This window comes from Raphanus sativus, chromosome 8, assembly GCF_000801105.2.
Source record: "Raphanus sativus cultivar WK10039 chromosome 8, ASM80110v3, whole genome shotgun sequence".
NCBI lineage: Eukaryota > Viridiplantae > Streptophyta > Magnoliopsida > Brassicales > Brassicaceae > Raphanus > Raphanus sativus.
This window is the reverse complement of record NC_079518.1, coordinates 3,780,983-3,808,975: the sequence shown is the minus strand read 5'-3', so window position 1 is coordinate 3,808,975 and position 27,993 is coordinate 3,780,983. Positions and strand designations below refer to the sequence as shown.

Sequence of the window (27,993 nt, the reverse complement as noted above, 5' to 3'; positions counted from 1 at the left end):
ATTGAATATTAATTTTGTTTACGTGACGGTTTAAGAATCAATTGAGAATTTTGTTAGTCTAAAATTAAATTGTTAAAAAATATTATATTATATAGTACATCAATTATAGACCATTCATCTATGAAAATTACATACGGAATAAAATTTATTATTCACTATTTTTTTAAATAAAACATACGGAATTATCTAATGTGATTAAAATATATATGATAATTAATGATTTTAAATAATAAACAATTTGTATATTTTCTATCATTTTGTTTAAAAGATAAATTTTAAATGTTTTGGTTCTTTTTTGAAAAATCTGCAGCTGCATATGAAATAATAATCAATTCTCAGCTGTTGGTAAACTTAGAATTTCTCATGTTTGATTTTTTTTCTAAACATTTGATTCTTGTTAACAAGTGTCTCGGTAAGAGACGCTGAGCTGTAAAGTTTTTTTTTTTTTTTTTTTGCTAAAGGAGCTGTTAAGTTCATGCCATGTGTTTTACTTAAGTTCCACTAGTATAAATACTCATGACAATTTCAAAGCTGAGCATCCATTCAAACTATAGATGATCGAGTCCCCACCTGAACAAAAAATGACAAAGTCCCTAAGCTCATCATCATCATCATCGCTCATCGATCCAAGGAGTGGTTTCTGCAATGCAAACTGATAAGTTTATTGGGCTACCACTTAAAACCAATTGGCAATTAGTGGTGTGATCCAAGTCCCTTATATATTACTTATGTCCCCATCATATATCCGATGTGGGATATTCTCTCCAATACCCTCCCTCGAGATAATGGTGCGTATAACCATTAATCTCGCAGAATCCATCATACCCTTCCGAGATAATGCTCTTTTTTAGCTATTTCGGAGAACTGAGCCTTCTTTGGGTCATCAGCTAATGGGTTGATCGGGCCACTGTCCGGGCCGGATTAAAGGGTCAGAGTATTGGGCCGGCTCTGATACCATGATAAGTTTATTGGGCTACCACTTAAAACCAATTGGCAATTAGTGGTGTGATCCAAGTCCCTTATATATTACTTATGTCCCCATCATATATCCGATGTGGGATATTCTCTCCAATACAAACTCGACGTTTTACAGTAAACGCAACCCATTGCCACTTCCGGCGAACACCTCACTCGACGTCACCACTTTCATCTCCTCTCAAGCTCACCGAGGTACAACAGCCTTCATAGACGCCTCCACGAGCCACCGCCTAAGCTTCTCCGGCCTCTGGAGAGCCGTGAACCGTGTTGCGGACTGTCTCCACAGCGACTTTGCGATAAGAAGAGGCGACGTAGTACTCGTCCTATCTCCCAACTCCATCTCCGTCCCCATCGTCTGCCTCTCCGTCATGTCTCTCGGCGCCGTCGTCACCACGGCGAATCCTCTCAACACCGCTGGTGAGATCTCCGGGCAGATGGCAGATAGCAACCCTAAGCTCGCCTTCACAACGCCTGAGCTGGCTAAAAAACTCGCCGGTTCGGGTGTCTCCATTTTCCTCGAGAGAAAGGGACCCACTCGCGGAGTCAGAGTCGCTGGTTATCTGACTGAGATGGTGAACAAGGAGACGAGTGGAGACCGTGCCAGAGACCGAGTCGACAAGGACGACACGGCGATGCTTCTATACTCGTCGGGAACCACGGGGCGAAGCAAAGGGGTGATAATTTCTCACGGGAACTTAATAGCACACGTGGCGAGATACATTGCTGAGCCATGGGAGACAAACGAGACTTTCCTCTGCACCGTTCCGTTGTTCCACACCTTCGGGTTACTAAACTACGTCATGGCCACCGTAGCTTTGGGTTCAACGGTGGTGATTCTCCGGAAGTTTGATCTCCACGAGATGGTGGCGGCAGCAGAGAAGTACAGAGCGACGACTCTGGCTCTGGTCCCGCCGATCGTGGTAGTTATGATCAACGGCTCAGATGTGATCAAGGCCAAGTACGATCTGAGTTCTGTCCGAAGGGTTAGGTGTGGTGGTGCCCCCTTGAGCAAGGAAGTTACTGAAGGGTTTTTAAAGGCATATCCAACGGTCGATATTTTTCAAGGGTACGCTTTGACTGAATCGAACGGCGCAGGAGCTTCTATTGATACGGTGGAGGAGAGTCGGAGATCCGGTGCGGTAGGGTTGTTGTCGTCCGGGGTGGAAGCGAGGATTATGGATCTGGATACGGGTCGGATTATGGGTGTTGACCAAACGGGCGAGCTTTGGCTCAAAGGGCCTTCTATTGCTAGAGGTATAATATATTCGTCATTTTCATATATTCAAAAAATATTTATAAGCATAGTTTTCATAACAAATCTATATATGCTTGTGGACAAAAAGGTTATTTTAGGAACAAAGAAGCTGCAAAAGAAACTATCAATTCAGAGGGATGGCTTAAAACCGGAGATCTTTGCTATATCGACGATGATGGGTTTGTTTTTATCGTTGATCGACTTAAAGAGCTAATCAAATACAAAGGTTATCAGGTTTGTAAAATCTTTGATTATGGATTTGCTTACAAATAACAAAAAAATTGTTACAAGCAAACTCTAAAACGCTTTTGGATTGTATAATAGGTGCCTCCAGCTGAACTAGAGGCTCTCCTATTAAGCCACCCGGATATTCTTGATGCAGCAGTTATTCCGTAAATCTTTTATTCGTTTGTGCATTTTTCTATTTTGTTCTTTGGACTACATTAAAATATTGGAAATGTTTCCAGATAATTACCAGACCTTTGCTTTCTTGTGTTGTCTTTGTCTGTTACAAAGGATTCCTGACAAGGAAGCAGGCCAATGTCCAATGGCTTTCGTGCAACGCAAGCCTGAGCGCGATCTTTCTAAGAAACAAGTTATTGACTTCATCTCTAAACAGGTTTTCTCTTCTATACTCACAATCATAGCTCATTTTATTAGAAAACAAGTATAGTAACTTGGATGAAAAATATTGATGTAATAATCAGGTGGCCCCATATAAAAGAATAAGGAAGGTCGCATTTATAGACTCCGTACCAAAGACTGCATCCGGCAAAACACTTCGCAAGGTTCTCATCAACCTAGCCACTTCTAAGCTTTAAGAAAATCTCTACATTCTCTCTTTTCACTGTATAATATTTTCGACATAACAAGAGATAAAGTTGCAATAAACAAATCTGGATGTTGCTTCTGGATAATATATATGAATGTACATCCCTATATAAATGTAATATCGCTGGATGTAAACATCGCCTAATTAAATCATTGATGTTGTTGTTAGTTGATATCTACACTTTTATCGTACAGATACTATGTTCATAATTGGAACATGTAAATACACTAATTACAACAATGAAAGCTTGAACTATTTTTATACTTCGGTAGGTTTTTATCAAAACGTGAACTACTTTTCTTTCTTTAGGTACTAGTACGTACAATAATCTAGAAAAATGTTGAAACAAGACAACTATAGAATGGAGAAAATTATAAACCAAAGGACTTGAGAGAATAGAATTGAATGAAAGAGACACTTTCAATATACTTTGATTGATGATTTTCTGATTGACAACACAAAAATTTATGAAAAAAATCAAGTCAGAAAATAAAGGAGAAGTTGGTTTGATCGAGTCTTTGTTTATTTAAGAAGTTTGTGGGTCACGTCCTAAAGTAGTGGAGACAGTTTCCGAGTCAAAGTATTGAATTAAGTTGTTTAAGGCATTATATATCATGTAATATTTCGATGAAATAGGACAAGTTTTCAGCCTCAGAACAAGCAAATATTACAACAACAAAAAAATACTAAATCAGAAATAGTAAGTGAAACTTCTTGTAATGTATCTCATTGATTGTCATTTACTCCAAGTAGTAAATCACATTCCATTTTCTTTCTTTTAAATTTGCTCACTCCAAACCTACTCTGAATTAGTTAAATGTACTCTTAGATTAAAAAAGGAAACAATTTAGGACATATGAACATACGGTTTAAACTACATAATCAGGTGCCTTCAGACTCCAGCTGATCTAGAAGCTCTCGTAATCATTCATACGACGATCTCGATGCCGCCGCTATTCCGTACGTACACTTTTTCAGTCAGTAATGTTTTTCACTGAAACTCCATAATTGTTCCCCTCTTCTGTCAGCTAATTGTTTCCCCTTTAAAACATTAAAACAACATATTTTTTTCTGTAAGGTTTTATGATAAAGAGGCAAGACAATATCCAATGGCTCACGTGACACGAGTTCTTATTAGAGCAACCTCTCAGACAAACAAACTATTGACTTTTCATCATTTGACAGGTACTTTCTGATGTTATCACTAAAGTAGTACACACCACCTACGTACTTTGAACTGATCCATTTGATTGATTCTCGCTCTAACTAGATGCTGTCCCTTAGTTTTGATTGGCTTAAATAAAACTTCAAGATATATAGCCTTCAATATTTCTTTTTCTGACAACAGCCTTCAGAATAAATATTAATGACAAAATAAATAAATAATACCAAATACTAAGAATATTACAGTAACAATTACTCCCTCCGTTTTATATTAAGTGTCGTTTTAGAGAATTTTTTTCGTTGCAAAATAAGTGTCATTTTAGAGTTTCAATGTAAAATTTATTAATCTTATTCTCTATTCTATTTTTCTATTGGTTGAATTGTATCGATAATGATGTTTTTATATTGAAAATATGTAAAATTAAATGTTTTCTTAATCTGTGTACACAAGTCTAAAACGACACTTATAATAAAACAGAGGGAGTATGGTTTATAGAGACTAAATAATATGATTTTCTAAAGTTTTCAAGTTAATATACTACAGTTTTAAAGTTAATACATAAAGGGTTGAAGGTTCAAATACAAATGGATTAATTACCTAACCAACCTAACATTGTATACATATGATCTAAAATTAATCATATTTTTTTATGTGCTTAATATAATGCTGTTTTGTTTTGTTTATCTACTTTGTCTTAGTATAGGTTTGAGGTGCTGCCCTTACGATACAACCAAGGTCCATTGACTCAACGGTTAGGCACGAGCACAACGGCGACTCAGAACTATGGCATTAGATCGGAAAAGTGGTTTCTGCGAGTCAAACTCCATTTTCTACAGCAAGCGCGACCCCATGATCCTCCCCCCTCCAGACCAACACCTCGACGTCACGACGTTCATCTCGTCGCAGCCTCACCGCGGTAAAACCGCCTTCGTAGACGCCGTCACCGACCGTCGCCTCGGCTTCTCCGAGCTCTGGCTCGGCGTGAAGAGAGTCGCCGCTCGTCTTTATTCGCTAGGCGTTCGCAAGGGCGATGTCGTCGTCATACTCTCTCCCAACTCCATCCTCTACCCCGTCGTCTCCCTCTCCGTGATGTCTCTCGGCGCCGTCATCACCACGGCGAACCCGATCAGCACTTCCGGCGAAATCTCCAAACAGCTCGAGGATTCTCTCCCCGTCCTCGCCTTCACCACCTGCCAACTCGTCTCCAAACTCGCCGCCGCCGCCGCCGCCGCCGCCGTCTCCGCCGCGTCGGAAGCGAACCTCCCGGTGGTTCTCATGGACGGAGACGACGGAGTAAAAGCTCACGAGAAAGGCGTGAAGATAGTGGGGAGCTTGGAGACGATGATGGAGAGTGAACCGAGCGAGTCACGAGCGAAGCAGCGAGTCAACCAGGACGACACGGCGGCTTTACTATACTCATCAGGCACGACGGGGAAAAGCAAGGGAGTGATGATAACGCACCGTAACCTAATCGCTTTGGCACACACGTACCGGCTCCGGTTCGGTTTAGAGCAGCGAACCGTCTGCACGATCCCGATGTGCCACGTGTTCAGCTTCGGCGGTTTCGCCACGAGCTATATCGCGTTGGGATGGACGACGGTGGTTCTCCCCAAGTTCGAGATGTCCAAGCTTCTCTCCGCCGTGGAGGTTCACCGTCCCACGCACCTCACTCTCGTCCCTCCGATGGTGGTGGGGATGGTTAACGGAGCGAAGGAGATCAACTCCAAGTACGACGTGAGTTCGCTGCACACCGTCGTGGCTGGAGGAGCTCCGCTGAGCAGAGAGGTGATCGAGAAGTTCGTTAGGAATTATCCGAACGTTAAGGTGCTGCAAGGCTATGGTTTGACCGAGACAACGGCTATAGTTGCTACTATGTTCACTAAAGAGGAGACTGAGAGGTTCGGTTCCTCTGGTTTGCTTTCTCCGAACGTGGAGGCTAAGATTGTGGATCCGGAGACGGGTCGGTTATTGGGTGTGGGCCAAACCGGTGAGCTCTGGCTCCGGAGCCCCACTGTGATGAAAGGTTATTACAAGAACGAAGAAGCTACTGCAGCTACTATAGATTCAGATGGGTGGTTGAAGACTGGTGACTTGTGTTACATTGACAGTGAAGGTTTTGTGTTTGTTGTTGATAGATTAAAGGAGCTAATCAAATGCAATGGTTATCAGGTAACTAAAAATAAATACATTTAATCAGCTTGAGTTTGATCTTTTTGTAAAGTTGGTTGTTTTGGTGATGGTGTTAGGTTGCTCCAGCTGAACTAGAGGCACTGTTGCTTGCTCATCCAGAGATTGATGACGCAGCAGTAATACCGTGAGAGAACTGCTTTTAATCACTAAACTCTTCTCTTCTAATGACCTTTTTTTTGGCTGACGCTTATTAAGTTTTTTGTCTTATCGTTTTTTTGAAGTATCCCTGATGAGAAAGCTGGGCAGTATCCAATGGCATATATTGTAAGAAAAGCTGGAAGTAACTTATCCGAAAGTGAAATCATGGGCTTCGTTGCAAAACAGGTTTTTTTCTGTCCAACAGTGCTGAGATCATGTTTTGTCACTAATCCAACCGTTGTTCCTTGAATTTACTCTTTGAGTATTGTTTGGGTTGCTTAGGTATCACGGTACAAGAAGATACGTAAAGTCGTATTTTTAGGTTCAATCCCCAAAAATCCATCTGGCAAGATTTTGAGAAGAGAGCTTAAAAAGCTCACAACTTCAAAACTCTAGCAGGAAGTTTTGTCCACCATCCATCATTTCTCGTACTTCACTGTTAGTTAACTCATTTATATGGTTAACCGATTATTAACTTCCTCTATAGAAGTCTCTGAATAAACTGAATATTGCTATTCAGTACTGCAAATGCTAATCAGAAAAAACAAATGATTGTCAGACTCTAACAACCCTAAAGCCTAAGATCGCCAGGCTCAGCCACCCTGGCATGACTTAAAGCTCTAAGTCTCTTGCCGTGAGGATAACTGTCATCTTCATCCGTTAAACTGTCTATGTGGTATTTCTCTACATAGACAAGAAAAAGTTGCAACTTCTTGAGTTTGATACTTGTATACCAGTAGTTGTATAATTTTAGCAAAATACAGTTCTTTCTAAAACGTTTCAAAGGCACATCACCCATCATTACTCAATAGAGTTCATATATATATAAAGAATTTTGACAATATTAGTAAAATTATATCTAAGCTACATTTAAATTCTATGAAACCTATCTCAAATACACCAAATAATATCATAAAACAATATAAAAGTTAATTTTCTAAAACTTAATCAATATATATATATATATATATACACGGCAAGATCAATTAGTTTTTATTTTATAAAAATATATTTTGAAACCAAAATTTAATAAATTAATAATTTTATAAATTAACAAAATATTATAGTCCTAACGTTTCTGATTTATATAATGTTCTGTATTTAATAAAATAAATTCAGACATATTAGTTAAATTCGTCAATTGGCACATGAGACGCATCAAAGCTCTCCAGAATCTGAGTTGTACTCCCTGACTTATCCTCAGTCTCTTTCTTCTTCCCACTCCCAATCAAACCTCCAAACCAAGATCTCGAACAAACCTCCGTAGCAGAAGAAGTCTCCGGAACGGACTGACCAAGAACCTGACCCATGTGCACACCAGGTGGTAACGAGGCTGCATCATCCACTAAAGCATCCTCGTCCTGCGCAGGATTCGCGAATTTGTACACAGCGGCTACGGTTCTTTCTGTGAGAACTAAAAGCACAACAGTGTTTAAAGCCCCGTTACAAGACACGCGGAAGCCTTGACGCAGCGATAAAAGACCTCCGGTGGCGGCGCCGGCAAAGACCGTGTTCCATGAATCTTCCTTCTGTCTCGCGTACTCCATAGCGCAGATAAAGCTCGAGTAGAGACCACCCCATACGGCGAAGCTTCCTCCGACTCTCGGGGCGTTCATACGTACATACTCAGCGCCGCCGGAGAGACGAGCACCGGCGGGAGAGCTGTAGATTCCTCTGATGAAGTGAAAGGCTGATCCTCCGGCAATGCCCAAGCCGAACGTACTGCCGACATCATCTAAGATTTTGTCGGGACATAGTTCTATTGTTGTACTCTCTGGAGTTTCCATCGGTTTCGCCCTTTTTCTTAACTGTAAGAGAAAGACAAGTTAAAGAACCCTTAAACCTTTCTATTATTTTCTTTAAAAGAAATCAAAAAGTGGAAGGAAAGAAGAGTATTGCAAAAATGGAAAGATAAAAAAATGGAAAGATAACATTGTTCCAACTTTAACTATTCACGCATCATCATCATCTTCTGTTGACGTGTTTGTAAAAGGCTTTAACATATTTTTAGAGTTACCTTTTTTATGATCCTCACCTACATGCAATATTTATAATCCCTTGTCTTTTGTTTGATTCAGAAAAATAAACATTCCATAAACTCAATGAAACAATGCGTATGCTGCAATATTAGGAATCTCTCGTCTTTAGTTTGATTCAGAATAGAAAACATTCCATAAACGCAGTGAAACAACGAGTACAACAGCATTGGCCGTGGAACCCGGCCAACATGGAAGTAAAGCTCTATGAGAGGTATTTGGAGAATAGCAAATGAAATGACCATTACTTCCCTTTAAAACTCAACTAGTTACAAATCTACATTGCTGATTTCTATTATGAGGTTGACTGATTGGTGATGTGGTTGCTGTAGACAACTAAATAATTCTTTTTCTTTTTGAACACAACAACTAAATTATATAGAAATCCCATCACCTAAACTTATAAGATATGGGGGCTGAGTAGCAGGAATACAATGCCGATTTGCTATGCCATCAGCTAAATTAAATGTTCTGGAAACAAATAATAAATTTAAAAACAACAATCACAATCCAGGTTTGCTTTGTTTTCTTGAAAATTCACAATGCAATTTCTCTTTTTTTCCTCATTTTCTAGCTGCAGACACATTTTTTCCCCACAGCATGAAAATACTGCGTTGCAACACGTCTCTTATAGTAATATGACAATTTCAAAAACATACAGCATAAACTCTATAGAGTAAAAAAAAATTACCTTACAATTTCAAAAAAGAAAACATATTGCATTATTTGTTTACCAAGAAAAAAAATTACAACAACAACTACAGTTATATCGTCTATCGGTGATGTCTCAATATATCTATCTTAGTTTACTAACTTTGTTATCGATCTACTCTGGTCACACTAGCTATATCTAGTCTAAGAAATATGTTTACTCAATGGGGTTTGAGTTACTTTTTCATAGTTTACTTTCCCCTTAAGTTTTCTAAATTTCAGTAAAACACACTGAGCCATAGTTTGCAGAACGAGTGCAGACAATATGTCATAATAACTGCTAGTTTTACATACAACCAGACATTATAATTATCCAAGTCAACAACTAAAGAGATAATAAAACTTTACCGAGAGTTTTTTGCAGAACAATAATCATAGAAACTAATTATTAGAGCTCTAAAACTTAGTAAAATAAATGAAAAACAAATCCAGACAGTTTAGTTAAACTCGTAAGTTGGGACAGGAGGCGCATCAAAGCTCTCCAGAACTCGAGTTTTGCTCCCTGACTCACCCTCAGACTCCTTCTTCTTCCCTTTCCCAAACAAACCTCCAAACCAAGATCCCGAACCTGCCTCCGAAGCAGCAGGTGAAGAAGTTTCCGGCACGGACTGTCCATAAACCTGACCTGGTGGTGGGAACGAGGCCGCATCATCCACCATCATAGCCTGATTGTGCTGCGCAGCACTCGCGAGTTTCTCCGCAGTCATCTGGACTCCTTGTATGAGAGCTAAAATCGCACCTCCGAACAAAGCCGCCTTACCAGTCGCGCGGAAGCCCTGGCGCAGCGATAAAAGACCTCCGGTGGCGGCGCCGGCAATGATCGAGTTCCACGGATCTTCCTTCTGTCTAGCGTACACCATGGCGCAGTCCATGGTCGAGAACAGACCACCCCACACGGCGAAGCTTCCTCCGACTTTAGGAACGTTCATACGCACGTACTGTGCGCCGCCGGAGAGACGAGCGCCGGCGGGAGATTTGTAGATTCCTCTGATAAAGTGAAAGACGGATCCTCCGGCTACACCCATGCCGAACGCACCGCCGATATCATCTAAGATACGGTCGGGGCATGGCTCTCTGTTAGTCTCTGGAGTTCCCATCGGTTTTGCTTCTCTTTTTTTCTTTTTCTTGAAGTTTACAATTCTGTGAGAAAGAAAGTAGAATCAAAGAACCATTAAACCCTATATTTTTTTCAATAGAAGTGGAAAGAAAGAAAAGTACTGTGAAAATAGAAAGATAGGTCGACAAAAAGAAAATGGAAAGGTAAATTTACGTGTTCCCCAAGATCTTTAACAATATGTAAGGCTTGAATAAGCCCATTTTAAATATGGCCCATCACTGATGTCCAATAATCTTCATTTTTCTTCACATAAATTAAAATTTTATTCAGCCCGTTTGAAATAATGTCCAACAATCTTCATATCTTCTTCACATACATCAAATTTGTACTTATCTACCTTCATAATCCATTGAAATAACAAAAAAAAAAGTTATCTACCTATCCATTCTCTTGTTCAACCTATTAGGTTTATAATAATTGGTTCTAACAGCTAAGTAATAATCACAACTAAAATAAACAAACAATAAAAAATGTTAAAACAAATACATATTTACGATAGAAATAATAATCTTATATACTTTTTAAAGATATATATAGCCAAAAAGAAAAAAAAAATGATAGTAAACAATGTTTTAGCTCATCCATAACTCGGGTTATACTTTGTGTACTACAGTTTTCTTAAAATCATTGTGTACTACAGCTTAATGTCATTTGTACTGCATAAAGGACCCACGTACAAACATATAAACCAGACCAGCGACGACATTAGAGAAAAAAAAGCCAAGCCTTTGACTATTTGAAACCTCATCTGCATCCTTACGAAATGATGAATCAGGTAAGAGTCTGTGATTCGGTCGTATGATTCTTTTTTCTTCTTCCCTCTTGCCGGCAGTGTACTGCAGAGCCGATGATATTATACTACTCTTTTCTCCTCTCCGGCCTACTTGCTGTGACCTCTGATTCCCTGAGATCGTCTTTTTTTTTTTTTTTTTTTTTGACTAAAGAGATCGTCTTTTTACCTTCAACCATTTTTCAAGTTAACAATTTGTTTTTTTACACAAGATTGCCTCTCAATATATTTTCTTTTAAAATATGGTATATAAACTTTGGATTACTTTTGTCACAAAAAAAACTTTGGGTTACAGAAAGGGTTTAAAAAATTCGAAAAACTAAATAACTATCACTAACTTGAATAAGAAGTAACTTCTATTTTCAGCTATGAATCAACTTCTAAACGCTGTAAAAATTACTAAAGTATTTTTAGTTAAATTTGGTTTAATTTATTTTTAGTTATTACTTCTTTTATCCGTAAACTAAACTAAACATTCTTGAAAACAAATAATTATTTGAAAGAATAAAAAAATATAAGAGAATATTCAGGACATGTAAAAACAAAAGAACACATGTCTATCTAGTAGGCTTATCCATTTGGACACCAAATATGTGACGAACACTCTGCCACTTCACAAGACAGAATCCAAAACCAACCAATGACAACGCGTCTCTCCAGATAACTCCTTTCTATGGAGTTTGCTTTTATAACCATTCATTGCTCTATCTCTTTCGATAGCCTCACTCATAAAACTCACAAGTCGCACACTCCTCACTTACCAAAGGATAACCCACCAAAAAAAATCAAGACTCCCCACCACAACATCATGGCCTCAATAACCTCAGCCACCGTCGCAATCCCATCGTTCACCGGCCTGAAATCCACAGTCTCCAAACCCTCCGCCGTCGTCAGGCTCCCCACCACAACATCACGGAACCTCACCGTGAAGTCATCTCTAAAGGACTTCGGAGTCGCTGCCGTAGCGGCTGCAGCTTCCATCGCTTTGGCCGGAAACGCCATGGCCATCGACGTTCTCTTGGGATCAGGAGATGGAGCGTTGGCTTTCGTTCCCAACGAGTTCACCATAGCGAAAGGAGAGAAGATTGTGTTCAAGAACAACGCTGGATTCCCGCACAACGTTGTGTTCGATGAGGACGAGATCCCGAGCGGTGTTGACGCGAGCAAGATCTCCATGGACGAGCAAGATCTGCTCAACGCCGCTGGAGAGACGTACGAGGTTGCTTTGACTGAGCCTGGGACCTACAGCTTCTACTGTGCGCCGCATCAGGGTGCTGGTATGGTCGGCAAAGTCACCGTTAACTAATAAACTGTGTGTGTAAATGCGAAAGGGTGTCTCTGAGCCGTGTAGAGGCTTCTCTTTCCGTTTTACTTACATAAGGTGTTTTGTACTACTTCTAAAGAGTGTTGGAATCAAATGGACATTGATTTGGTATAATGAGAGTGCTGGTTCCATCCATGAATGGTTTTTCTTGGTTTATAAATGATATGTCTCGCCCTAAAGTTTTATTTAATAATATGATAAATTAAGTAGGAAAGACATATCTTACAATTGTGGTATATGAATCGAAAGTTGTGGAGTTTTTGTCTCAAGACAGATTTTGAGTTCAGATACATAGTGTAGAAAATCCATCTGTACACTGCATAATCAAAGTCATGACATATATGAATTTAATTGTTTAAAGTGCAAAGTGTCTATTTACTACGTATAAACGGAATAAATTCAGCTATTACATGTATAAGCCGAACTACAACAACAGATAAGAAGCCCCTTTTATAAAATATAAACCTTGTTTCAACATCAATATGTATTGACTCGGTTATAACTCAGTTATAAACAGTAAACAACCCCATCTGCGACATCTATCAATCTGACATGTGTAATTCATCTACATTCATATGTATAAATCCTTTTAAAACATCTATAAACCAAATACTATTAGCGTATACAGTACAACTCCAGTAACATGTCAAGAACTCAGTTAACAGTTATTGTTTGACTAGACTCAGTATCTTTGTACCGGTCACAGTTGGAAGGATTTTTAACCGTAAGTGTCAAAAACATTTTTTTTTTCTTGAACAAGTAGTCGATATCATTCGTACTAAACAAAATACTGAATACTGATTACAGTGCGTTGCACTTTGGCATATATCAAGGAAACTAATGACTGAGGTTTAAAGGCTTTTTCACCGATAGTTTAGCTGCTTCGCCTCAGGAGGTCAAAATGCTTAGATCGGCCAGTGTATTCACCCAAGTAAGCCCATTTGATGACGCACAAAAGGCCCAACCAGTTTCAGCACTAATGATTTTTTTCTTTTGTGGAATTTTAAGTTTAGATTTTGCTCGAACATATACGTTACTCGGTAAGTGTTCCGTTGACGTATTGAATTTCTCGTTCGGTAGTCCGCATAATGATTTTGGGATTCAACGCATTTACAGTATTTTCTGTTACCATTTTTTAATTTTTAAGTAAGTCAATAAATTTGTCTTCGACATTACGTTAAGAGACTCTTACATTAATAGTGAAAATGTATTTTCTTTTATCCATCAAGTTCTGTACAGAAAATCAAGCTTTTCTTAGCTTAGTAATTATCCTAGATCTGTATGATTTAAGTTTTACAGATCATAGCTAACATTTTAGAAAACTATGGGCAGAAAATAATCTGTAATAAAAATATATAGTTTATTTTTTAAAATTAGAGTTACTTTTACAAGAGAGGAAAGTCATATGGTAAGTCAAAGATAATACTTTTACTTATATTATAGAAATGTATCAAACAACAATTGAATAGCCCATTGGTTGAATTCATTTCAGTGGTATAAGAAAAGTAAAAAACATTGTGCTGGGAAAAAGAAAAACCATTCCTCACAAAGTTACGAGATCACCCCTATCTATATAACCACCGACCATTTCCGACATAAGGTTATAAATGTCATTTACCGAAATTTGTAAAAACAACAGAGATCGAAAATAAAAGAAACGAGAAGGTTCTGTTATAGGCTTCTCAGATAGATCGATTCCTAATCTCTCTTCGTTCGTTTACAACTTACAAGATTTTGTCTTTTCTGTTTTTCTCGGCGGTGGATGGCGATGAAGGTGAGACAGTCGCAGCGATTCCAGGCGAAGAGATGGTCGACGTTGATGCTGGTTCTGATGATGCTGTTCATGTTAACGATCGTTCTCTTGATGCTTCTGTCTTTTGGGGTTTTCTCTCTTCCGATTGATACCTTCGACGAAGCTTCTCCGACCGATCTCTCTTCTTTCCGACGAGCTGCAACTGAGAGGTTGGCATGACTCATCAGCCGTGTCCAGATTCTTTTTATTTTATTTCATTGTTTGTTAAATGTTTTGATTCAAATGGTTTTATTTGAATGCAGAAGTGAGGGAATTGGGAAGAGAGGAGATCAATGGACTGAGATTCTATCTTGGGAACCCAGAGCTTTCCTCTACCACAGTTTCTTGGTTTGTCTTCTTATAACTCAATAGATTAGATATTATGCATATGTCTGAACTTTAAAACAAAACAAAAAAATCGAATCTTTTTGATTGTTTTAATATGTACTATTATTGAATGTTTGACCAGTCGAAGGAAGAGTGTGAATATTTAATCAGTCTTGCTAAACCACATATGGTGAAGTCAACTGTTGTTGATAGCCAAACGGGCAAGAGCAAAGATAGCAGGTTTTGCTTTCATTGCCTTTCCTTTCTCCATGGATCATGAATTGATGATGCTTCTGTATTGTTCTGATATTTATTTATATATACGCACATTCAGGGTGAGAACAAGCTCAGGGACTTTCCTTAGGAGAGGAAGGGACAAAGTCATTAAGACCATTGAGAAGAGAATTGCTGATTACACCTTTATTCCAGCAGATCATGGAGAAGGACTTCAGGTTCTTCATTACGAAGAAGGGCAAAAGTATGAACCACACTATGATTACTTTGTTGACGAGTTCAACACTAAGAATGGAGGTCAACGCATGGCTACAATGCTCATGTATCTGTAAGATCCATCCTCTCAACTCTACTATATTACCAACTACTATTTGTCTTCTTTCTCTCTTATGCAAAACAAACCCCCTACAGGTCGGATGTTGAAGAAGGCGGTGAAACTGTGTTCCCTGCTGCCAATATGAATTTTAGTTCTGTACCATGGTATAATGAGCTCTCTGAGTGTGGGAAAAAGGGACTCTCCGTTAAGCCGAGAATGGGTGACGCGTTGCTCTTCTGGAGCATGAGGCCTGATGCTACACTTGATCCCTCAAGCTTGCATGGTATATACTAATATTCATATAAAACACTCTTTCTACATTTTTTTTACTTCCTGATACCATTTGAGTATAGTTGATAATATATATATGCTTCGTTGGTTCTAGGTGGATGTCCTGTGATTAAAGGGAACAAATGGTCATCTACCAAATGGATGCATGTCGGCGAGTACAAAGTCTAGCCTGTTTGATTGCTGGTAAAGATCCCATTCGCCCTTCAGTTTCAAAGCACGAATCTGTCTATTATGTTTTTTTTTTGTCTGAGCAATAGATTGGTTAAGGGTTTTGAGTAATTACTTAATCATGTCATCAGTCAGGAAATGTTACTAAACATCAACTAGCAGCGGTTTATTGTACGAGCTTGCTACTGATGTGCATAGAAGCTAAAGTAGCACGTGTTGGCTCTTCGTTCTTACATTATCCTCTTTTTTTTGTTGGCCAGGACAATTTACTGATTCCTAGATGAACCAAGAATTGTAGAGAGGTTTTCTTGTCCCTGCGGCTCAGTGTATTTTGTCATCACCATTCTTTGTTTTGATGGGATTCAGAGGTTTATATATTATATATATATATCAGCAGAGAATACCAAAAGATATGTTAGACCAAACTAGGATGGCTTAGAGAGACTGTTGCTCATTGAATAGACCTTTGTGAATTAGTTATGACATTATCAAATACAAAACTGTTGTTATCTTTATATACAAGCTGAATTATTTACTAACACACCCCATTAGCAAAGGGGACGCTGACCATTCTTGATTTGGATTTGTCTATTCAACTCATTTTTGTTGGTGTTTCAATTCATGAGCAGATAATAACATCTCTATGTTACATAAGCAAATTAATAAAATCTCAAGAGATCTGAACAGATATAAGAAAAATATTAAACTGATGGCACATATATATAGGGAATAGATCCTTATTACACAGCAGCAAAAAAGACATGATTCACCCAGTTTGGAAGACAAAAACACAAACATAAACATAAACAGGCTTATAAATAGCGGTTTGGTACGAAGTCTCCCTACACAAGCCTTTATTGTAAATACAAGTGAAAAAAAGAAGCAAAAGAATAAATCCCAAATTCACGAATCTCTGAGTTTTTTCTTCTCTCGAGATGATTTAAGTTCCAAATAAGATGAGAAGGGAGCAGCAAGGAGGTTCCTTTAAAAGGCTTAGCTAGTGGAGTCGCGGCTGTAGAACTGATCAAGTGTTTTGGCAGGGATACGGTGAAGAAGCTCACGTGGGAAGATACGGAGCAGTGTCCATGCCAAATCAAGTGACTGGAAGATGTTTCTTGTATCGTATGCTCCTTGCATCACAAACTTCCTCTCAAATTTGTCCAGAAACTCTAAATACAGCTGCAAACCCCCACAAGCACAAAGAGTTACCATCATGAGTAATTATTGTTGCGAGTATTATTGATATGAACTTGAATGTGATTTGAGTAGAGAAAGTTACCAGATCTTCTGAAGACAGAGCTTCTTCTCCAACAACAGCTTTCATGGCTTGAACATCCTTACCGATGGCATAGTTTGCGTACAACTGAAATTAATAAAGAAATATTATGAATTGGGTGTGATGAATGAAACTAAATGACCATGTGAGATGCTTTAGTAAAGTAAGATTCTATTAAGTAGCGAACCTGGTTGGACACATCAGAATGGTCACGGCGAGTCATTCCCTCACCAATAGCACTCTGCAGAGTTGGAAGATTTGTCAAGTTAATAAGTTATGTTTCAATCCATGTGATTTCATAAGGGTATGTAACTGAAATGGCTTGTTTCAAAAAAAAAAAAATGTAACTGAAATGGCTCTGCTACCTTCATTAATCGAGAAAGTGATGGAAGCACGTTGATGGGTGGATATATCTGTTTCAGGGAAGAACCAGAAAGAAAAAAACAGAGAAAATTGTAGATAGATGAGAAACATTTTTCACTCATGTGTATTAGAAAATAATAGTGACAGATATGCAAAACGAGTAAAGCATATGGCACCTGTCTGTTGTGAAGCTGCCTGTCAATGTATATCTGACCCTCAGTAATGTAACCAGTAAGATCCGGAGTAGGGTGAGTGATGTCTAAGAATTACAACAAGAGATGTTATGAGCTTTGTTCAATCAAAAAGAAGAGAATCCAAGAATGCTGTGATATTTTCTTTACCATCATTGGGCATAGTCAGGATAGGGATTTGGGTAATGGAACCCTTTCTTCCTTCAATACGCCCTGCACGCTCATAAATAGTTGCAAGATCTGTATACATATAACCCGGATATCCACGTCTTCCAGGTACTTCTTCTCGAGCAGCAGAGACCTACAGTTCATTAAAATATTTTAAAGGTATAAGTCACCTAAACATATTCATGCTGGTTGGGTTTTTGTGAAAACCTAAGAAAAGTTATGAATAATGCCACAAAACACAGAGACCAATGAAAGACATTTTACCTCACGAAGAGCATCTGCATAAGAACTCATGTCTGTCAATATAACAAGCACATGCTTCCCACATTCATAAGCCAAGTATTCAGCAGTTGTGAGGGCAATTCGAGGAGTGATGATTCTCTCAATGGTCGGGTCATTTGCCTGTTAAGAGTGGGATGCATAATAAATGTCAATCCATCACCGATATAATATCAACGAAGTAAGATCCAACAAGAAGCACATAAAGAAGTAAGTTACCAGGTTCAGGAAAAGGGTAACTCTTTCCATTGATCCATTTTCTTCAAAATCACGCTTGAAGAACTGAGCTGTCTCCATGTTTACACCCATAGCCGCAAAGACGATAGCAAAATTGTCCTCTCCATGATCCTGTAGAAACACAAGGGTTTGGTATCAAATGATTTTACACGGCAAACAAAACTAAATAGAAATTCAAAGGCTGAAATCCTTGCAAAGTAGGATACTCAATTTTACATTCAATGGTTGTGATGGGGGGGGGGGGGGGGCAAATGATTTACCTCAATTAGGTTCTCAGTCTTCTCCAACCGCTTAACAAGACCAGCCTGGCGACAAATCTGAGCAGCAATTTCGTTGTGAGGTAGACCAGCAGCAGAGAAAAGAGGAATCTTCTGTCCACGAGCGATAGAGTTCATGACATCAATGGTAGAAATCCCCGTTTGGATCATCTCTTCAGGGTAGGTTCTCTCACTGGGGTTGATTGAGCTTCCTGTAAAATATCATTCACCAACACAATTAAAACAACAAAAACTTCTTTCTTTTTGTTTCAGAGATCACACAGTGATGCAGAATCAAAACTCACCAGAAATATCAAGGTACGCCTCAGGCAAAATAGGAGGGCCATTATCAATAGGCTTTCCAGAGCCGTTAAAGATACGACCAAGCATGTCTTGCGATACAGGTGTTTTCAATACCTGAAAACAAAAACATTATAAGCAAATGCTTGGTAACTCAGAAACGCTAAAAAGAAGAGACTCTCCTCTCATAGTAAATAATACCTCTCCAGTGAATTGAACGGTGGTGAATTTGTTGTCAATTCCAGATGTTCCTTCAAAAACCTGAAAACCATAAGATCAATACGTTATTGAATACATCAAAACCTGTACAGCCTTAAATCTAAAGTGTAATCAAGAAGTAACCTGGACAACAGCTTTCTCGCCATCAACCTCCAAGACCTGACCACGTCTCATAGATCCATCACCTAAGCGAATGTTAACAATCTCCTGGTACTTTGGACCCTGCAGGCAGGCACATTATAAAACATTCTTAATAACAAAAGATAAAATCCAATTCATCGATTGCAAAAGCTTCCTCGTTATCAATTGTTTTATACCTTCACTTTCTCAAGGATGACCAAGGGTCCCGCAACACCTGATACAGTTCTGTACTCTACACGATTCAAAGATCTTCAAAAATCAGTCTCTTACCAAAGATGATACAAAGCTAGATCTCTTAATCCGTTTAGTCAACCAACGCTATAGAGAGAAGTGATCTAATAATGATCGGTGAACTTACCCATTCCGATCTCGAGAGCTCCTTCGTCCATGTCGATTCCAGCCGCCACCATTGTCGCAGATCGGGATCAAATCAAACCGCTCCTGGAGAGAGAAAAGGTCAGAACGAGTGGCGGGAACAAAGCGATATCAAATGAAAATGAAAATACGATCTAAGAATTCAAATCTAGCCAGTGAAAGAGAAGATGTGACGAGGAGGATGATCGAAGTGTGAGGAGAGATCTGATACCTGGAACGAATCGAGTTTAAGCAGAGAGAGAGGAGGAGAGGATTTGCGATTTGTGATGTGTTATAGAACGTGGTTGAGAGGATATCTGATCTCTGCTAATTTATTTGTGAATTATTTTCCCGAAAAAAAAACAAAAAATTATTGTTATTTCGGAGCGAAAATTAATAAAAATAAGCGCCCACCGTGGGGCTCGAACCCACGACCACAAGGTTAAGAGCCTTGCGCTCTACCAACTGAGCTAGACGGGCTTGTTGATAGTCTCAACCATGTATCTTATATAGCTCTGAGATAGCTTTAGCAATGTGATTTGGGACACATCTATCTTATTAAAACAGAAACATTCTGTTGGACTTAACATTTATTTTGTAAGTTTTTAAATTAAATACACATTTATACTTTATAGTTAAACCTACATTAAATCACTAATGTTCTTTTCTTTATACTACTATCTATGTTTCTAAACAATATACTTATTTCTTTACTAGGTGATTTTCCCGTGCTCATGCACGGATACAAATATTTATAAATTAAATATATTATAATAGTTGATTGTTATTTAATTTTAATTTTGAATTAATTTATAATTTGTATGTATAATTTATACTAATAATATTATATTGTTTTAATCAGACATATGATTTTAAATAAGTTATCATTTGGGTATATTGGATTGCATCAATCAATTTTTCTAAATTCAACTAATATTTTTTATTTTAAATATATGAAAATTATGATTATTTGCATTTCCTTTAGTTGTTATCTTAGGATATATTGTGCTTAGAATGAAGTAAAAATAAACTAAATATTTGATTCCAAATTACAAAAATTAAATTATATGTTGATTTTTAAAATAAAATATTAGAAAGTAAAACGATAATCAATTGGAAGTTACTTACATAAGTAACTAATATTTTTTGGAAGCCCATGAACACATATCAATATGTATTTACAATAACTAAAATATTTATAAATTCTAAATAATTTTATGTCTTATATATATTAAATGGTAAACTGAAATTTATGTAAATAATCCTAAAAATGAGAATTCAGATTTGCGTTGGTATTTTGGTTATGGTTATATTAACTTTGACAAACATAAAACATAAAATTTAATATTAAAAAACATTTTTAGTAATGATAATTTATAATATATCTACTTTGTTAAATTATATAGTGTTATGTTAATTTAAAATATTTTAATTATTTGATCAAAAGTTAATTTTACTTTATTTTTAATATCTCTTTAAAATAAACAGTTTAATTTTTTGTGATTGTATTTTAGAAATCATATTATATAAGTAAAATATAATTTATAGATTACGAAATCACATTATATACAAATATATATTTTCATCTAAGAAAATATAGATATAAATAAATATTTTATTACTTCAAAAGTATATTTTATGTTATTTAAAATAGTCTTAAATGGAATATTTCTATTTTGTGAAATTTTCTTTTTTTTAATGAAATCATATTATATAAACATATATTTTCGTTTTTTATTTTAAAAAAAACTTTATAAATGTTTCCTTTTTATTATATATGTTATTTGGAAAATTTTAAAAGAAAACTAAATAAAAATTTCAATAATAGTACTTAAATATAATTTTTTTAATTCATTAAGGGTATCAACGTAATCAACCATCGTGAGAGTTAACGTGAGCGCGACACATAGGAAACTGACTTCTCAAATAATATTATAGAGATATTACTATCAATGTTTCCAAACAATATATTTTTTATACTACTATCAATGTTTCCAAACAATACAATAATTAATCTTAGTTATTTTAAAATCGGGTTGAATTTAAAAACACTGATTTAAATGCAAAAATATTTTAAATACACATTTTTTAAAAATTACCAAAATATTTGTTAAAAGTAAAATTTTCATCGTAAAATAATCTGCGCTTCCCAAAGCGCGGATCAAAATCTAGCGTTTCTTAAATGGTTTTCTACTTATAGCAAAAAGAGACAAACGGTTTGTTTAATGTATAATCAGATATGAACCAAAAGCTTTCAAATCACAATCTCTATACTAATTTTACTATTTAGCAATACGTAAAAAGTGAATTTAAGCAAATTATAAGTTCATTTATACATCGTGTTTGATACTAAAAGATGTCTCTATTCATTTGAACAACAATACTAAAAGATGCTTAATTTAATGATATCTATCTACGGCCTTAACGTCGGTTCGGTTTGAACCGGGTTGAAAGTAAAAAATTTGCAAACCGGAAATCAATTAGGGCAGTTCACTGGTGCATGGGGGTGTCTGTGGAAGGGGAAGTTGTGCGGCTGTTATATACGAGAGGCGTCTGCTTGCTTCCAAACCGCATCGAAGAAGAAACCGTATCGAATAGTTATCTAGTAACAAATCCTTGCTTATCCGAATCTTCTAGGGCTCCCGAAGGATCTAATCCGAAACAGTCTCACACAAGGTAAGCATTCAAGCGATTCGAAATCAGTAAAATATTTATTGCTGAACCCTAGTTTCATCGCTGTGCTCTTCTGATTCTGTGTTTGTGTTTGTTCAGATGGACATGTATGAGCGAGTGGCGAAGCCCAAGGCCGAGACTCCGATTGCTGAGAACGAGATTCGTATCACCAGTATGGGTAGAGCACGAAACTGCATCACTTACGCTATGGCTCTTTTTCAGGTAATCGCGTTTGAATCTGAATACACTAATCAGTGCTGATTCAGTTTTGTTTCATGGAAGTTAAAATAGTAGTTTTGTTATAAAGAAGAACTGGTGTTCACACTGTGTTGTGTATTGATGGAGATAAAAAGAGATTTGTTTTTTTTTTGGATATTAGGAGAAAGGATCGGATGAAGTTGTTTTCAAGGCGATGGGAAGAGCTATCAGCAAGACTGTCAACATTGTTGAGCTTATTAAGGTATGCTTTGTGGCTCTGTGTCCGTTTCAAATCTCCACAAAGTGTGTTTTGTTGTGTCTGAGAATGCTGTCATTGAATCTTTATTGCAGAGAAGGATTCCTGGTCTTCACCAGATCACATCTATTGGATCTACGGATATCACTGATACATGGGAACCTCTAGAGGAAGGCCTTCTTCCGTAAGTGGATTTGTCATTTTTTATTTTACGACTCGTAGTACAATGTTGTTGTGCTCATCTCGACCTGTTTATTGATTTTCTTGTTCTCTTCTCCTGTAGAATCGAGACAACAAGACATGTGTCGTTGATAACTATAACACTTTCGAAGAAGGAGCTTAACACATCCTCTGTTGGGTGAGTTTTTTTTTAATGCGCTCTGTTCGGGTCTAGTTTCCAGATAAAGATTTTGTTCTAGTTAATAACTAAGGCTCTGTGTCTCTCAATCTCTATTCTGTCTATAAGAATGCTAATAGTATCTTTATCAACTGATGTTGTAGGTACCAGTGTCCTATCCCAATTGAGATGGTGAAGCCATTAGCTGAGATTGATCACGAAGGAAGAGGTAGTATTCACTGTCTGACTATTTCAGCGAGTGTTTTCAACGCCCTGCCTTGTTGTCTTTTATATCCTTATAATCGATCTATCTATTGTAGAGGGATCACCAAGGGGCAGAGCAAGAAGAGGCAGGGGAAGGGGAAGAGGTGGCAGAGGTAAGATTGCTTTCGCAATTTCCTTTCCAAAGTATTTGGTTTCACATGGTTCCAGTTTTCTGGATTTGATTCTACTTTTCATTTTTTTCGGTTCTCTTAGGGGACGGGTATGTGAATGTTGAGTACGATGATGGAGCTATGGAGCCTGAACGGTCACCTGGTAGAGGAAGAGGGGGCAGGAGAGGACGTGGTGGTCGTGGAAGAGGAGGTTACAGTGCTCCTCAACCTCACTATGAAGCTCAGCAAGATGGAGGGGACTATGGACACAATGCTACTCAACAGTACCGTGAGTATGATGATGGAGGTATGGATCATGAACGTAGAGGAGGTCGCGGGGGAAGAGGAGGACGCCGTGGTGGTCGTGGAAGAGGAGGTTACAACGGTCATCAACCTCACTATGAAGCTCAACAAGCTGGAGGAGACTATGGTTACACTGCCCCTCCTCCAAGGGATCATGGGTATGATTATGGAGGTATGAACCCCGAGCGATCATCTGTTAGAGGAAGAGGGGGCGGTAGAAGAGGAGGACGTGGAAGGGGAGGTTACGGTGGTACTCCAGCATACCATGAAGCTCAACAACATGGAGGAGATTATGGATACAACAACTCTGGTCCTCCACAGGATTATGGATATGATGCTCCTCATCAGGGCCGTGGTAAGATGATGTTTTAAAACACCATTGTTATCTCAATGTTTTGCTTGAGTTTCTTAATGTGAAAAAGTTGTTGGAACAGGACGTGGTGGCCGTGGAAGGGGAGGTCGTGGAAGAGGAGGAGGCCGTGGTGGATTCAACAGATCGGATGGACCACCGAACAATGCAGCTGCTTAAGTGAGCGGGTCTTTGAATGGACTTTGGTTTTTTTCCTTCATTGTCTATCTTTTGTTTTTGTCCACCAAAAGAACAAGTTGTTGCCGTAGAATAATTTCTATCTTTGATTTGTCGTTAGGTAATGTTATATGTTCATTTATTTCACGAATGTTGCCTTTGTGATTTCTGAGGTTTGTTTTGTACCTTTTGACATTTCCCAGTTTTGTCTCTATTTTTCGAGTTGTTGAAAATTTGCAAGTATGGTATTACCATTTACTTACACGAAACTTGATGGAGTCTGCAAACTATACACGTTCTGTGATTCAAGCTTATTGATTCATTTCTTCAACTTTTTTTTCACCACCAGTATACGCCTTTTTTCACCACCAGTATACGTTTTTTTTTTGAACAACACCACCAGTATACGTATCTTGTCATTTTAGTAGCGTTGAAAATCTTCCAAATATATGCAAACAAAAAGTACATTGAGCCAAAAACAAACAAGTGAGACAATGATAGATACCTGTTGACTGTTTAGAGTTTAGACTACACAAAAGGAAGGCCCAAAAACTAAGACCCGTAGGTAAGAGTCATGTCAAAAACGGTTAATCGCCGTTGCCGGGGATCGAACCCGGGTCACCCGCGTGACAGGCGGGAATACTTACCACTATACTACAACGACTCTTGTTGCTATGTTTCATCGTATTAGCGACTTAACATATTATTTAAGAAGCTGTCTTGAAGAAAAAGAAAAATACTTGGGAAAGAAAAAAGAGTTCATCTTCAACTCTGATCCCACTCTCGTCACTTTCTCCTCCCCGTCGACCTAGTAAGCTTGCCTCTCTCTGTCTTCTACACTCAGCTAATCGGTCCCGTGAGTTCTCCACACCTTAGTTCCACTTCCTTAAAAACCATAAACCCAATTTTCCAAACCGTCTTTTGTAGAGAAAGAGCAACGACAAAAAATGACTCAAGACGTTGAGATGAAAGACAACAACCACACCCCTTCTCAATCCATCATCTCTTCCACCACCTCCACTCTGCTTCGTAATAATTCTCTATTTACAATACACTCTCCTCTGAGTTTAATTTCATCGATTTCTCACACTTTTTCCAACAGATTTGAAGGAGATTGCAGCTCTGATCGATACTGGATCCTACACCAAGGAGGTTCGCCGCGTTGCTCGCGCCGTGCGTCTCACGATCGGACTCAGGCGTAAGCTCACCGCCTCGGTGCTATCTTCTTTCCTCGACTTCGCTTTGATTCCAGGATCCGAGCCTCACTCTCGCCTTTCCTCCTTTGTTCCTAAGGTTTTCATTTAAAGTTCTGTTAGCGTCTTCTGCCTTTAGGGAAAAGTTTAGGGTTCATTTCATGTTATGTGGTGGTGATTTATATAGTCTCTCTCTTTAGCTTGTCGTTGAATGGTGACGTGGACCTTTTTAATTGGTTTATTAGGGTGATGAACATGATATGGAAGTTGATACAGCTTCATCTGTTGCAAAAGCTGCTTCTTCTAAGCACCTACCTGCTGAGCTCGAGATCTACTGCTACTTCATTCTTCTTCTTTTTCTCGTTGATCACAAGAAGTACAATGAGGTTATTGCTGCTGCCTCTTATGTCTTTTCTCATGAGCTGTTTTATTTTTTATTTTTTATTTTTTATGGTTTTAATTTAATTGTTTTTGGTCATTTCTTAGGCTAAAGCTTGTTCTTCAGCAAGCATTGCTCGTCTCAAGAACTTAAACAGGAGGACCATCGATGTGATTGCTTCAAGGCTCTACTTTTACTACTCCTTGAGCTACGAGCAGACCGGTGACCTTGCTGAAATACGCGGGTTAGTAGTAGGCAGCTCACAGATTTGTTTGTTTTAGGTTTCGCTGTACTTGGTTTAGCTCAACATTTTGATTTTCTGGTTCACTTGTTTATGCTTGCAGCAATCTTCTCGCATTGCATCATTCTGCAACACTACGCCACGATGAGCTTGGTCAGGTATGTGTGTGTGTGTTATCAAATGCCAGTCTACACTCAATTGCTAGGAAGTAGTACTTATTGAGAAATATATTTGTATTGGATTGCAGGAAACACTTTTAAACCTTTTGCTTCGTAACTACCTGCACTACAATCTGTACGATCAAGCAGAGAAGCTAAGATCAAAGGCACCTCGGTTTGAGGCACATTCGAACCAGCAGTTCTGTAGGTACCTCTTCTACCTCGGGAAGATCAAAACCATTCAGCTGGAGTACACAGATGCAAAAGAAAGCCTCCTTCAGGCAGCCAGGAAAGCCCCTATTGCAGCTCTGGGGTTCAGAATCCAGTGCAATAAATGGGCGGTTTTGGTTCGCCTCCTACTTGGTGAGATTCCTGAGAGGTCAGTTTTCACTCAGAAGGGCATGGACAAGGCTCTGTGGCCTTACTTCGAGCTCACCAATGTGAGTACACACCTTCATAACTATGATCTAAAGTTTACGGTTAATAATAATGTTTATATTATTGCAGGCGGTGAGGATAGGGGACTTGGAGCTGTTCAGGACAGTGCAGGAGAAGTTCTCAGACACATTTGCTCAAGACCGAACGCACAATCTCATCGTTAGACTACGCCACAATGTCATCAGGACTGGACTTCGCAACATCAGCATCTCGTACTCGAGAATCTCCCTTCCCGATGTCGCCAAAAAGCTGAGGCTCAACTCCGAGAACCCTGTGGCTGACGCCGAAAGCATCGTGGCAAAGGCCATACGCGACGGGGCGATCGATGCGACCATCGATCACAAAAACGGGTACATGGTGTCGAAAGAAACAGGGGACATCTACTCGACGAACGAGCCGCAGACAGCGTTTAACTCGAGAATCGCTTTCTGCCTCAACATGCATAACGAGGCGGTGAGAGCGTTGAGGTTTCCTCCTAATACTCACAAGGAGAAAGAGAGCGACGAGAAGAGGAGAGAGAGGAAGCAGCAAGAGGAAGAGTTGGCTAAGCATATGGCTGAGGAAGACGATGATGATTTTTAGAGAGAGAGATAACCTCTGTCTGTCCGCTAGAGTTTGTTTACTGTCCACTCTGTTTCTTGTTTCTGCTCCAAACTTTTATTTTTTCCTCGTTCTAAGTTTTTTTATTACTGAGTTTTTATTTTGTTCCTTTGTATGACTTTGGTTCCAACTTTAGAAAGGAAATTTATATGGCTGGTTGTATACTCTTAGCTCTCTCTCTTTGTGTTAGGCGAATAATTAAAGAACATAAACATGTGAAAATGTTATCATCAACATGGTAGGCAAATTATAATGTAATTAAGTCTCCATTTATCTTTTTACTACCAGAAGGTCCAGAAGAATGAAGACAAGACATGTGGTATGACCATTAAATAATGGGTTAAATTTAGTCTGTCCCTGCCAAACTAGGTTTCATTTTCTTATAATAAAACAATCTCATTAATTTTACAGGTCTTTGTTATGTGACTCATTAATTTTTCAATAATGACAATCAGTAGTAATAGATTCCCGGGCTCTTACAAACGTCAATGGCTTTACATTTCTTACACTAATCAAAATCTAGACAAGGTCCTCAAGTCCTTTAACCTTGTTGGTTCCATACAGTTAGTGTAGTCTAAATTTTAGACTGAAATTCAAGATGTGATATTATTGTTTTTTGTAAGAAGTGGCAGGTAGGTTTTGAAAGGCGACAGATTCCGTGACGGTGATCTTCGTCAACTTAGATTGGAGATCAAGTTTTGAGGAACGAATAACCCAAAAATAATAATAACTAATAAAGCGATTTGGCATGTTGCTAATAATACAGGACAAGCGAGCATGTGAGTCTGTGATCGATGAACCAACCCTGCACATGATTGTATCATTTCACAAACCAAAAAAACTCTCTTTTGTCTTTCTTTCTACTCTT

The 27,993-nt window shown here is 38.3% G+C and overlaps 9 protein-coding genes and 2 non-coding genes across 17 annotated transcripts; 6 read left to right on the top strand and 5 right to left on the bottom strand.

Moving 5' to 3' along the window:
- The first annotated feature begins 664 nt into the window (after window positions 1-664).
- Window positions 665-5,074, top strand: LOC130499243 (4-coumarate--CoA ligase-like 8). Of its 4 annotated transcripts, XR_008938126.1 has the most exons (7): window positions 665-2,232; window positions 2,322-2,467; window positions 2,558-2,625; window positions 2,750-2,852; window positions 2,941-3,021; window positions 3,952-4,025; window positions 4,144-4,210. XR_008938126.1 is itself a non-coding variant. In XM_056993305.1 (6 exons), the coding sequence occupies exons 1-6, from the start codon at window positions 1,053-1,055 to the stop codon at window positions 4,937-4,939; spliced, it is 1,584 nt and encodes a 527-aa protein (XP_056849285.1). In that variant the 5' UTR covers window positions 665-1,052; the 3' UTR covers window positions 4,940-5,074. The 4 variants fall into 4 exon arrangements, 3 of the variants coding, with proteins under 3 accessions (XP_056849285.1, XP_056849284.1, XP_056849283.1); XM_056993305.1 differs by lacking the exons at window positions 3,952-4,025; window positions 4,144-4,210 and adding an exon at window positions 4,934-5,074; XM_056993304.1 differs by lacking the exon at window positions 4,144-4,210 and having other exon boundaries at window positions 3,952-4,042.
- LOC108819598 (4-coumarate--CoA ligase-like 2) lies at window positions 5,014-7,349 on the top strand. Its single transcript, XM_018592654.2, has 4 exons — window positions 5,014-6,399; window positions 6,477-6,544; window positions 6,642-6,744; window positions 6,841-7,349. Exons 1-4 carry the CDS (start codon window positions 5,014-5,016, stop codon window positions 6,952-6,954), a joined length of 1,671 nt encoding a protein of 556 aa, XP_018448156.2. The 3' UTR covers window positions 6,955-7,349.
- Window positions 7,350-7,538: 189 nt separating this feature from the next.
- Window positions 7,539-9,487, bottom strand: LOC108822200 (mitochondrial import inner membrane translocase subunit TIM17-1-like). Its single transcript, XM_056993306.1, has one exon. It carries the CDS (start codon window positions 8,343-8,345, stop codon window positions 7,683-7,685), a length of 663 nt encoding a protein of 220 aa, XP_056849286.1. The 5' UTR covers window positions 8,346-9,487; the 3' UTR covers window positions 7,539-7,682.
- A 144-nt stretch (window positions 9,488-9,631) lies between these two features.
- LOC108822201 (mitochondrial import inner membrane translocase subunit TIM17-1-like) lies at window positions 9,632-10,501 on the bottom strand. The gene has a single exon (XM_018595227.2). The coding sequence runs from the start codon at window positions 10,400-10,402 to the stop codon at window positions 9,743-9,745; it is 660 nt and encodes a 219-aa protein (XP_018450729.1). The 5' UTR covers window positions 10,403-10,501; the 3' UTR covers window positions 9,632-9,742.
- A 1,256-nt stretch (window positions 10,502-11,757) lies between these two features.
- Window positions 11,758-12,671, top strand: LOC108822202 (plastocyanin major isoform, chloroplastic). Its single transcript, XM_018595228.2, has one exon. It carries the CDS (start codon window positions 11,886-11,888, stop codon window positions 12,516-12,518), a length of 633 nt encoding a protein of 210 aa, XP_018450730.1. The 5' UTR covers window positions 11,758-11,885; the 3' UTR covers window positions 12,519-12,671.
- A 1,529-nt stretch (window positions 12,672-14,200) lies between these two features.
- Window positions 14,201-16,205, top strand: LOC108822199 (probable prolyl 4-hydroxylase 3). 3 transcript variants are annotated; one of them, XM_018595225.1, is made up of 7 exons: window positions 14,201-14,498; window positions 14,595-14,676; window positions 14,798-14,895; window positions 14,990-15,217; window positions 15,301-15,488; window positions 15,591-15,679; window positions 15,925-16,205. In XM_018595225.1, exons 1-6 carry the CDS (start codon window positions 14,299-14,301, stop codon window positions 15,662-15,664), a joined length of 870 nt encoding a protein of 289 aa, XP_018450727.1. In that variant the 5' UTR covers window positions 14,201-14,298; the 3' UTR covers window positions 15,665-15,679; window positions 15,925-16,205. The 3 variants fall into 3 exon arrangements, with proteins under 3 accessions (XP_018450727.1, XP_018450726.1, XP_018450725.1); XM_018595224.2 differs by having other exon boundaries at window positions 14,214-14,498; window positions 14,592-14,676; window positions 15,796-15,934; XM_018595223.2 differs by having other exon boundaries at window positions 14,216-14,498; window positions 14,592-14,676.
- A 149-nt stretch (window positions 16,206-16,354) lies between these two features.
- On the bottom strand, window positions 16,355-19,830 carry LOC108822198 (V-type proton ATPase subunit B3). The gene is made up of 15 exons (XM_018595222.2): window positions 19,682-19,830; window positions 19,454-19,536; window positions 19,272-19,327; window positions 19,078-19,176; window positions 18,937-18,996; window positions 18,741-18,852; window positions 18,439-18,647; window positions 18,161-18,289; window positions 17,927-18,064; window positions 17,645-17,795; window positions 17,480-17,562; window positions 17,306-17,353; window positions 17,128-17,181; window positions 16,944-17,027; window positions 16,355-16,843 (listed from the first exon to the last, which is right to left on the bottom strand). Exons 2-15 carry the CDS (start codon window positions 19,503-19,505, stop codon window positions 16,658-16,660), a joined length of 1,461 nt encoding a protein of 486 aa, XP_018450724.1. The 5' UTR covers window positions 19,506-19,536; window positions 19,682-19,830; the 3' UTR covers window positions 16,355-16,657.
- Window positions 19,831-19,856: 26 nt separating this feature from the next.
- Window positions 19,857-19,929, bottom strand: TRNAK-CUU (transfer RNA lysine (anticodon CUU)). Its single transcript has one exon. It is a non-coding gene; the product is annotated as a tRNA-Lys (tRNA).
- A 2,028-nt stretch (window positions 19,930-21,957) lies between these two features.
- LOC108818993 (uncharacterized) lies at window positions 21,958-24,332 on the top strand. The gene is made up of 9 exons (XM_018591973.2): window positions 21,958-22,125; window positions 22,222-22,344; window positions 22,502-22,582; window positions 22,672-22,760; window positions 22,860-22,934; window positions 23,078-23,142; window positions 23,234-23,290; window positions 23,391-23,945; window positions 24,025-24,332. The coding sequence occupies exons 2-9, from the start codon at window positions 22,222-22,224 to the stop codon at window positions 24,117-24,119; spliced, it is 1,140 nt and encodes a 379-aa protein (XP_018447475.1). The 5' UTR covers window positions 21,958-22,125; the 3' UTR covers window positions 24,120-24,332.
- A 376-nt stretch (window positions 24,333-24,708) lies between these two features.
- TRNAD-GUC (transfer RNA aspartic acid (anticodon GUC)) lies at window positions 24,709-24,780 on the bottom strand. The gene has a single exon. It is a non-coding gene; the product is annotated as a tRNA-Asp (tRNA).
- A 67-nt stretch (window positions 24,781-24,847) lies between these two features.
- On the top strand, window positions 24,848-27,291 carry LOC108819510 (26S proteasome non-ATPase regulatory subunit 3 homolog A). 2 transcript variants are annotated; one of them, XM_018592563.2, is made up of 8 exons: window positions 24,848-24,972; window positions 25,044-25,145; window positions 25,219-25,409; window positions 25,555-25,695; window positions 25,796-25,932; window positions 26,033-26,087; window positions 26,177-26,527; window positions 26,595-27,291. In XM_018592563.2, the coding sequence occupies exons 2-8, from the start codon at window positions 25,064-25,066 to the stop codon at window positions 27,105-27,107; spliced, it is 1,470 nt and encodes a 489-aa protein (XP_018448065.1). In that variant the 5' UTR covers window positions 24,848-24,972; window positions 25,044-25,063; the 3' UTR covers window positions 27,108-27,291. The 2 variants fall into 2 exon arrangements, with proteins under 2 accessions (XP_018448065.1, XP_056847705.1); XM_056991725.1 differs by having other exon boundaries at window positions 24,909-24,927.
- The last annotated feature ends 702 nt before the right edge of the window (window positions 27,292-27,993 follow it).

Coding starts and splice junctions, on each gene's coding strand:
- LOC108822198 (XM_018595222.2), bottom strand. CDS start 19,505: ATGGTGGCGGCTGGAATCGACATGGACGAAGGAGCTCTCGAGATCGGA. Junction 18,997..19,077: donor GCGAGAAAGCTGTTGTCCAG/GTTACTTCTTGA, acceptor TATGGTTTTCAG/GTTTTTGAAGGAACATCTGG. Junction 17,796..17,926: donor ATGCAGATGCTCTTCGTGAG/GTAAAATGTCTT, acceptor AATGAACTGTAG/GTCTCTGCTGCTCGAGAAGA.
- LOC108822199 (XM_018595223.2), top strand. CDS start 14,299: ATGGCGATGAAGGTGAGACAGTCGCAGCGATTCCAGGCGAAGAGATGG. Junction 14,677..14,797: donor TCCTCTACCACAGTTTCTTG/GTTTGTCTTCTT, acceptor ATGTTTGACCAG/TCGAAGGAAGAGTGTGAATA. Junction 15,489..15,590: donor TGATCCCTCAAGCTTGCATG/GTATATACTAAT, acceptor CGTTGGTTCTAG/GTGGATGTCCTGTGATTAAA.
- LOC108822202 (XM_018595228.2), top strand. CDS start 11,886: ATGGAGTTTGCTTTTATAACCATTCATTGCTCTATCTCTTTCGATAGC.
- LOC108819510 (XM_018592563.2), top strand. CDS start 25,064: ATGACTCAAGACGTTGAGATGAAAGACAACAACCACACCCCTTCTCAA. Junction 25,933..26,032: donor GACCTTGCTGAAATACGCGG/GTTAGTAGTAGG, acceptor TTATGCTTGCAG/CAATCTTCTCGCATTGCATC. Junction 26,528..26,594: donor CTTACTTCGAGCTCACCAAT/GTGAGTACACAC, acceptor ATATTATTGCAG/GCGGTGAGGATAGGGGACTT.
- LOC108818993 (XM_018591973.2), top strand. CDS start 22,222: ATGGACATGTATGAGCGAGTGGCGAAGCCCAAGGCCGAGACTCCGATT. Junction 22,761..22,859: donor CTAGAGGAAGGCCTTCTTCC/GTAAGTGGATTT, acceptor CTTCTCCTGTAG/AATCGAGACAACAAGACATG. Junction 23,291..23,390: donor AAGGGGAAGAGGTGGCAGAG/GTAAGATTGCTT, acceptor CGGTTCTCTTAG/GGGACGGGTATGTGAATGTT.
- LOC108822201 (XM_018595227.2), bottom strand. CDS start 10,402: ATGGGAACTCCAGAGACTAACAGAGAGCCATGCCCCGACCGTATCTTA.
- LOC108819598 (XM_018592654.2), top strand. CDS start 5,014: ATGGCATTAGATCGGAAAAGTGGTTTCTGCGAGTCAAACTCCATTTTC. Junction 6,545..6,641: donor GATGACGCAGCAGTAATACC/GTGAGAGAACTG, acceptor GTTTTTTTGAAG/TATCCCTGATGAGAAAGCTG. Junction 6,745..6,840: donor TGGGCTTCGTTGCAAAACAG/GTTTTTTTCTGT, acceptor TGGGTTGCTTAG/GTATCACGGTACAAGAAGAT.
- LOC108822200 (XM_056993306.1), bottom strand. CDS start 8,345: ATGGAAACTCCAGAGAGTACAACAATAGAACTATGTCCCGACAAAATC.
- LOC130499243 (XM_056993303.1), top strand. CDS start 1,053: ATGTGGGATATTCTCTCCAATACAAACTCGACGTTTTACAGTAAACGC. Junction 2,626..2,749: donor CTTGATGCAGCAGTTATTCC/GTAAATCTTTTA, acceptor TCTGTTACAAAG/GATTCCTGACAAGGAAGCAG. Junction 2,853..2,940: donor TTGACTTCATCTCTAAACAG/GTTTTCTCTTCT, acceptor TGTAATAATCAG/GTGGCCCCATATAAAAGAAT.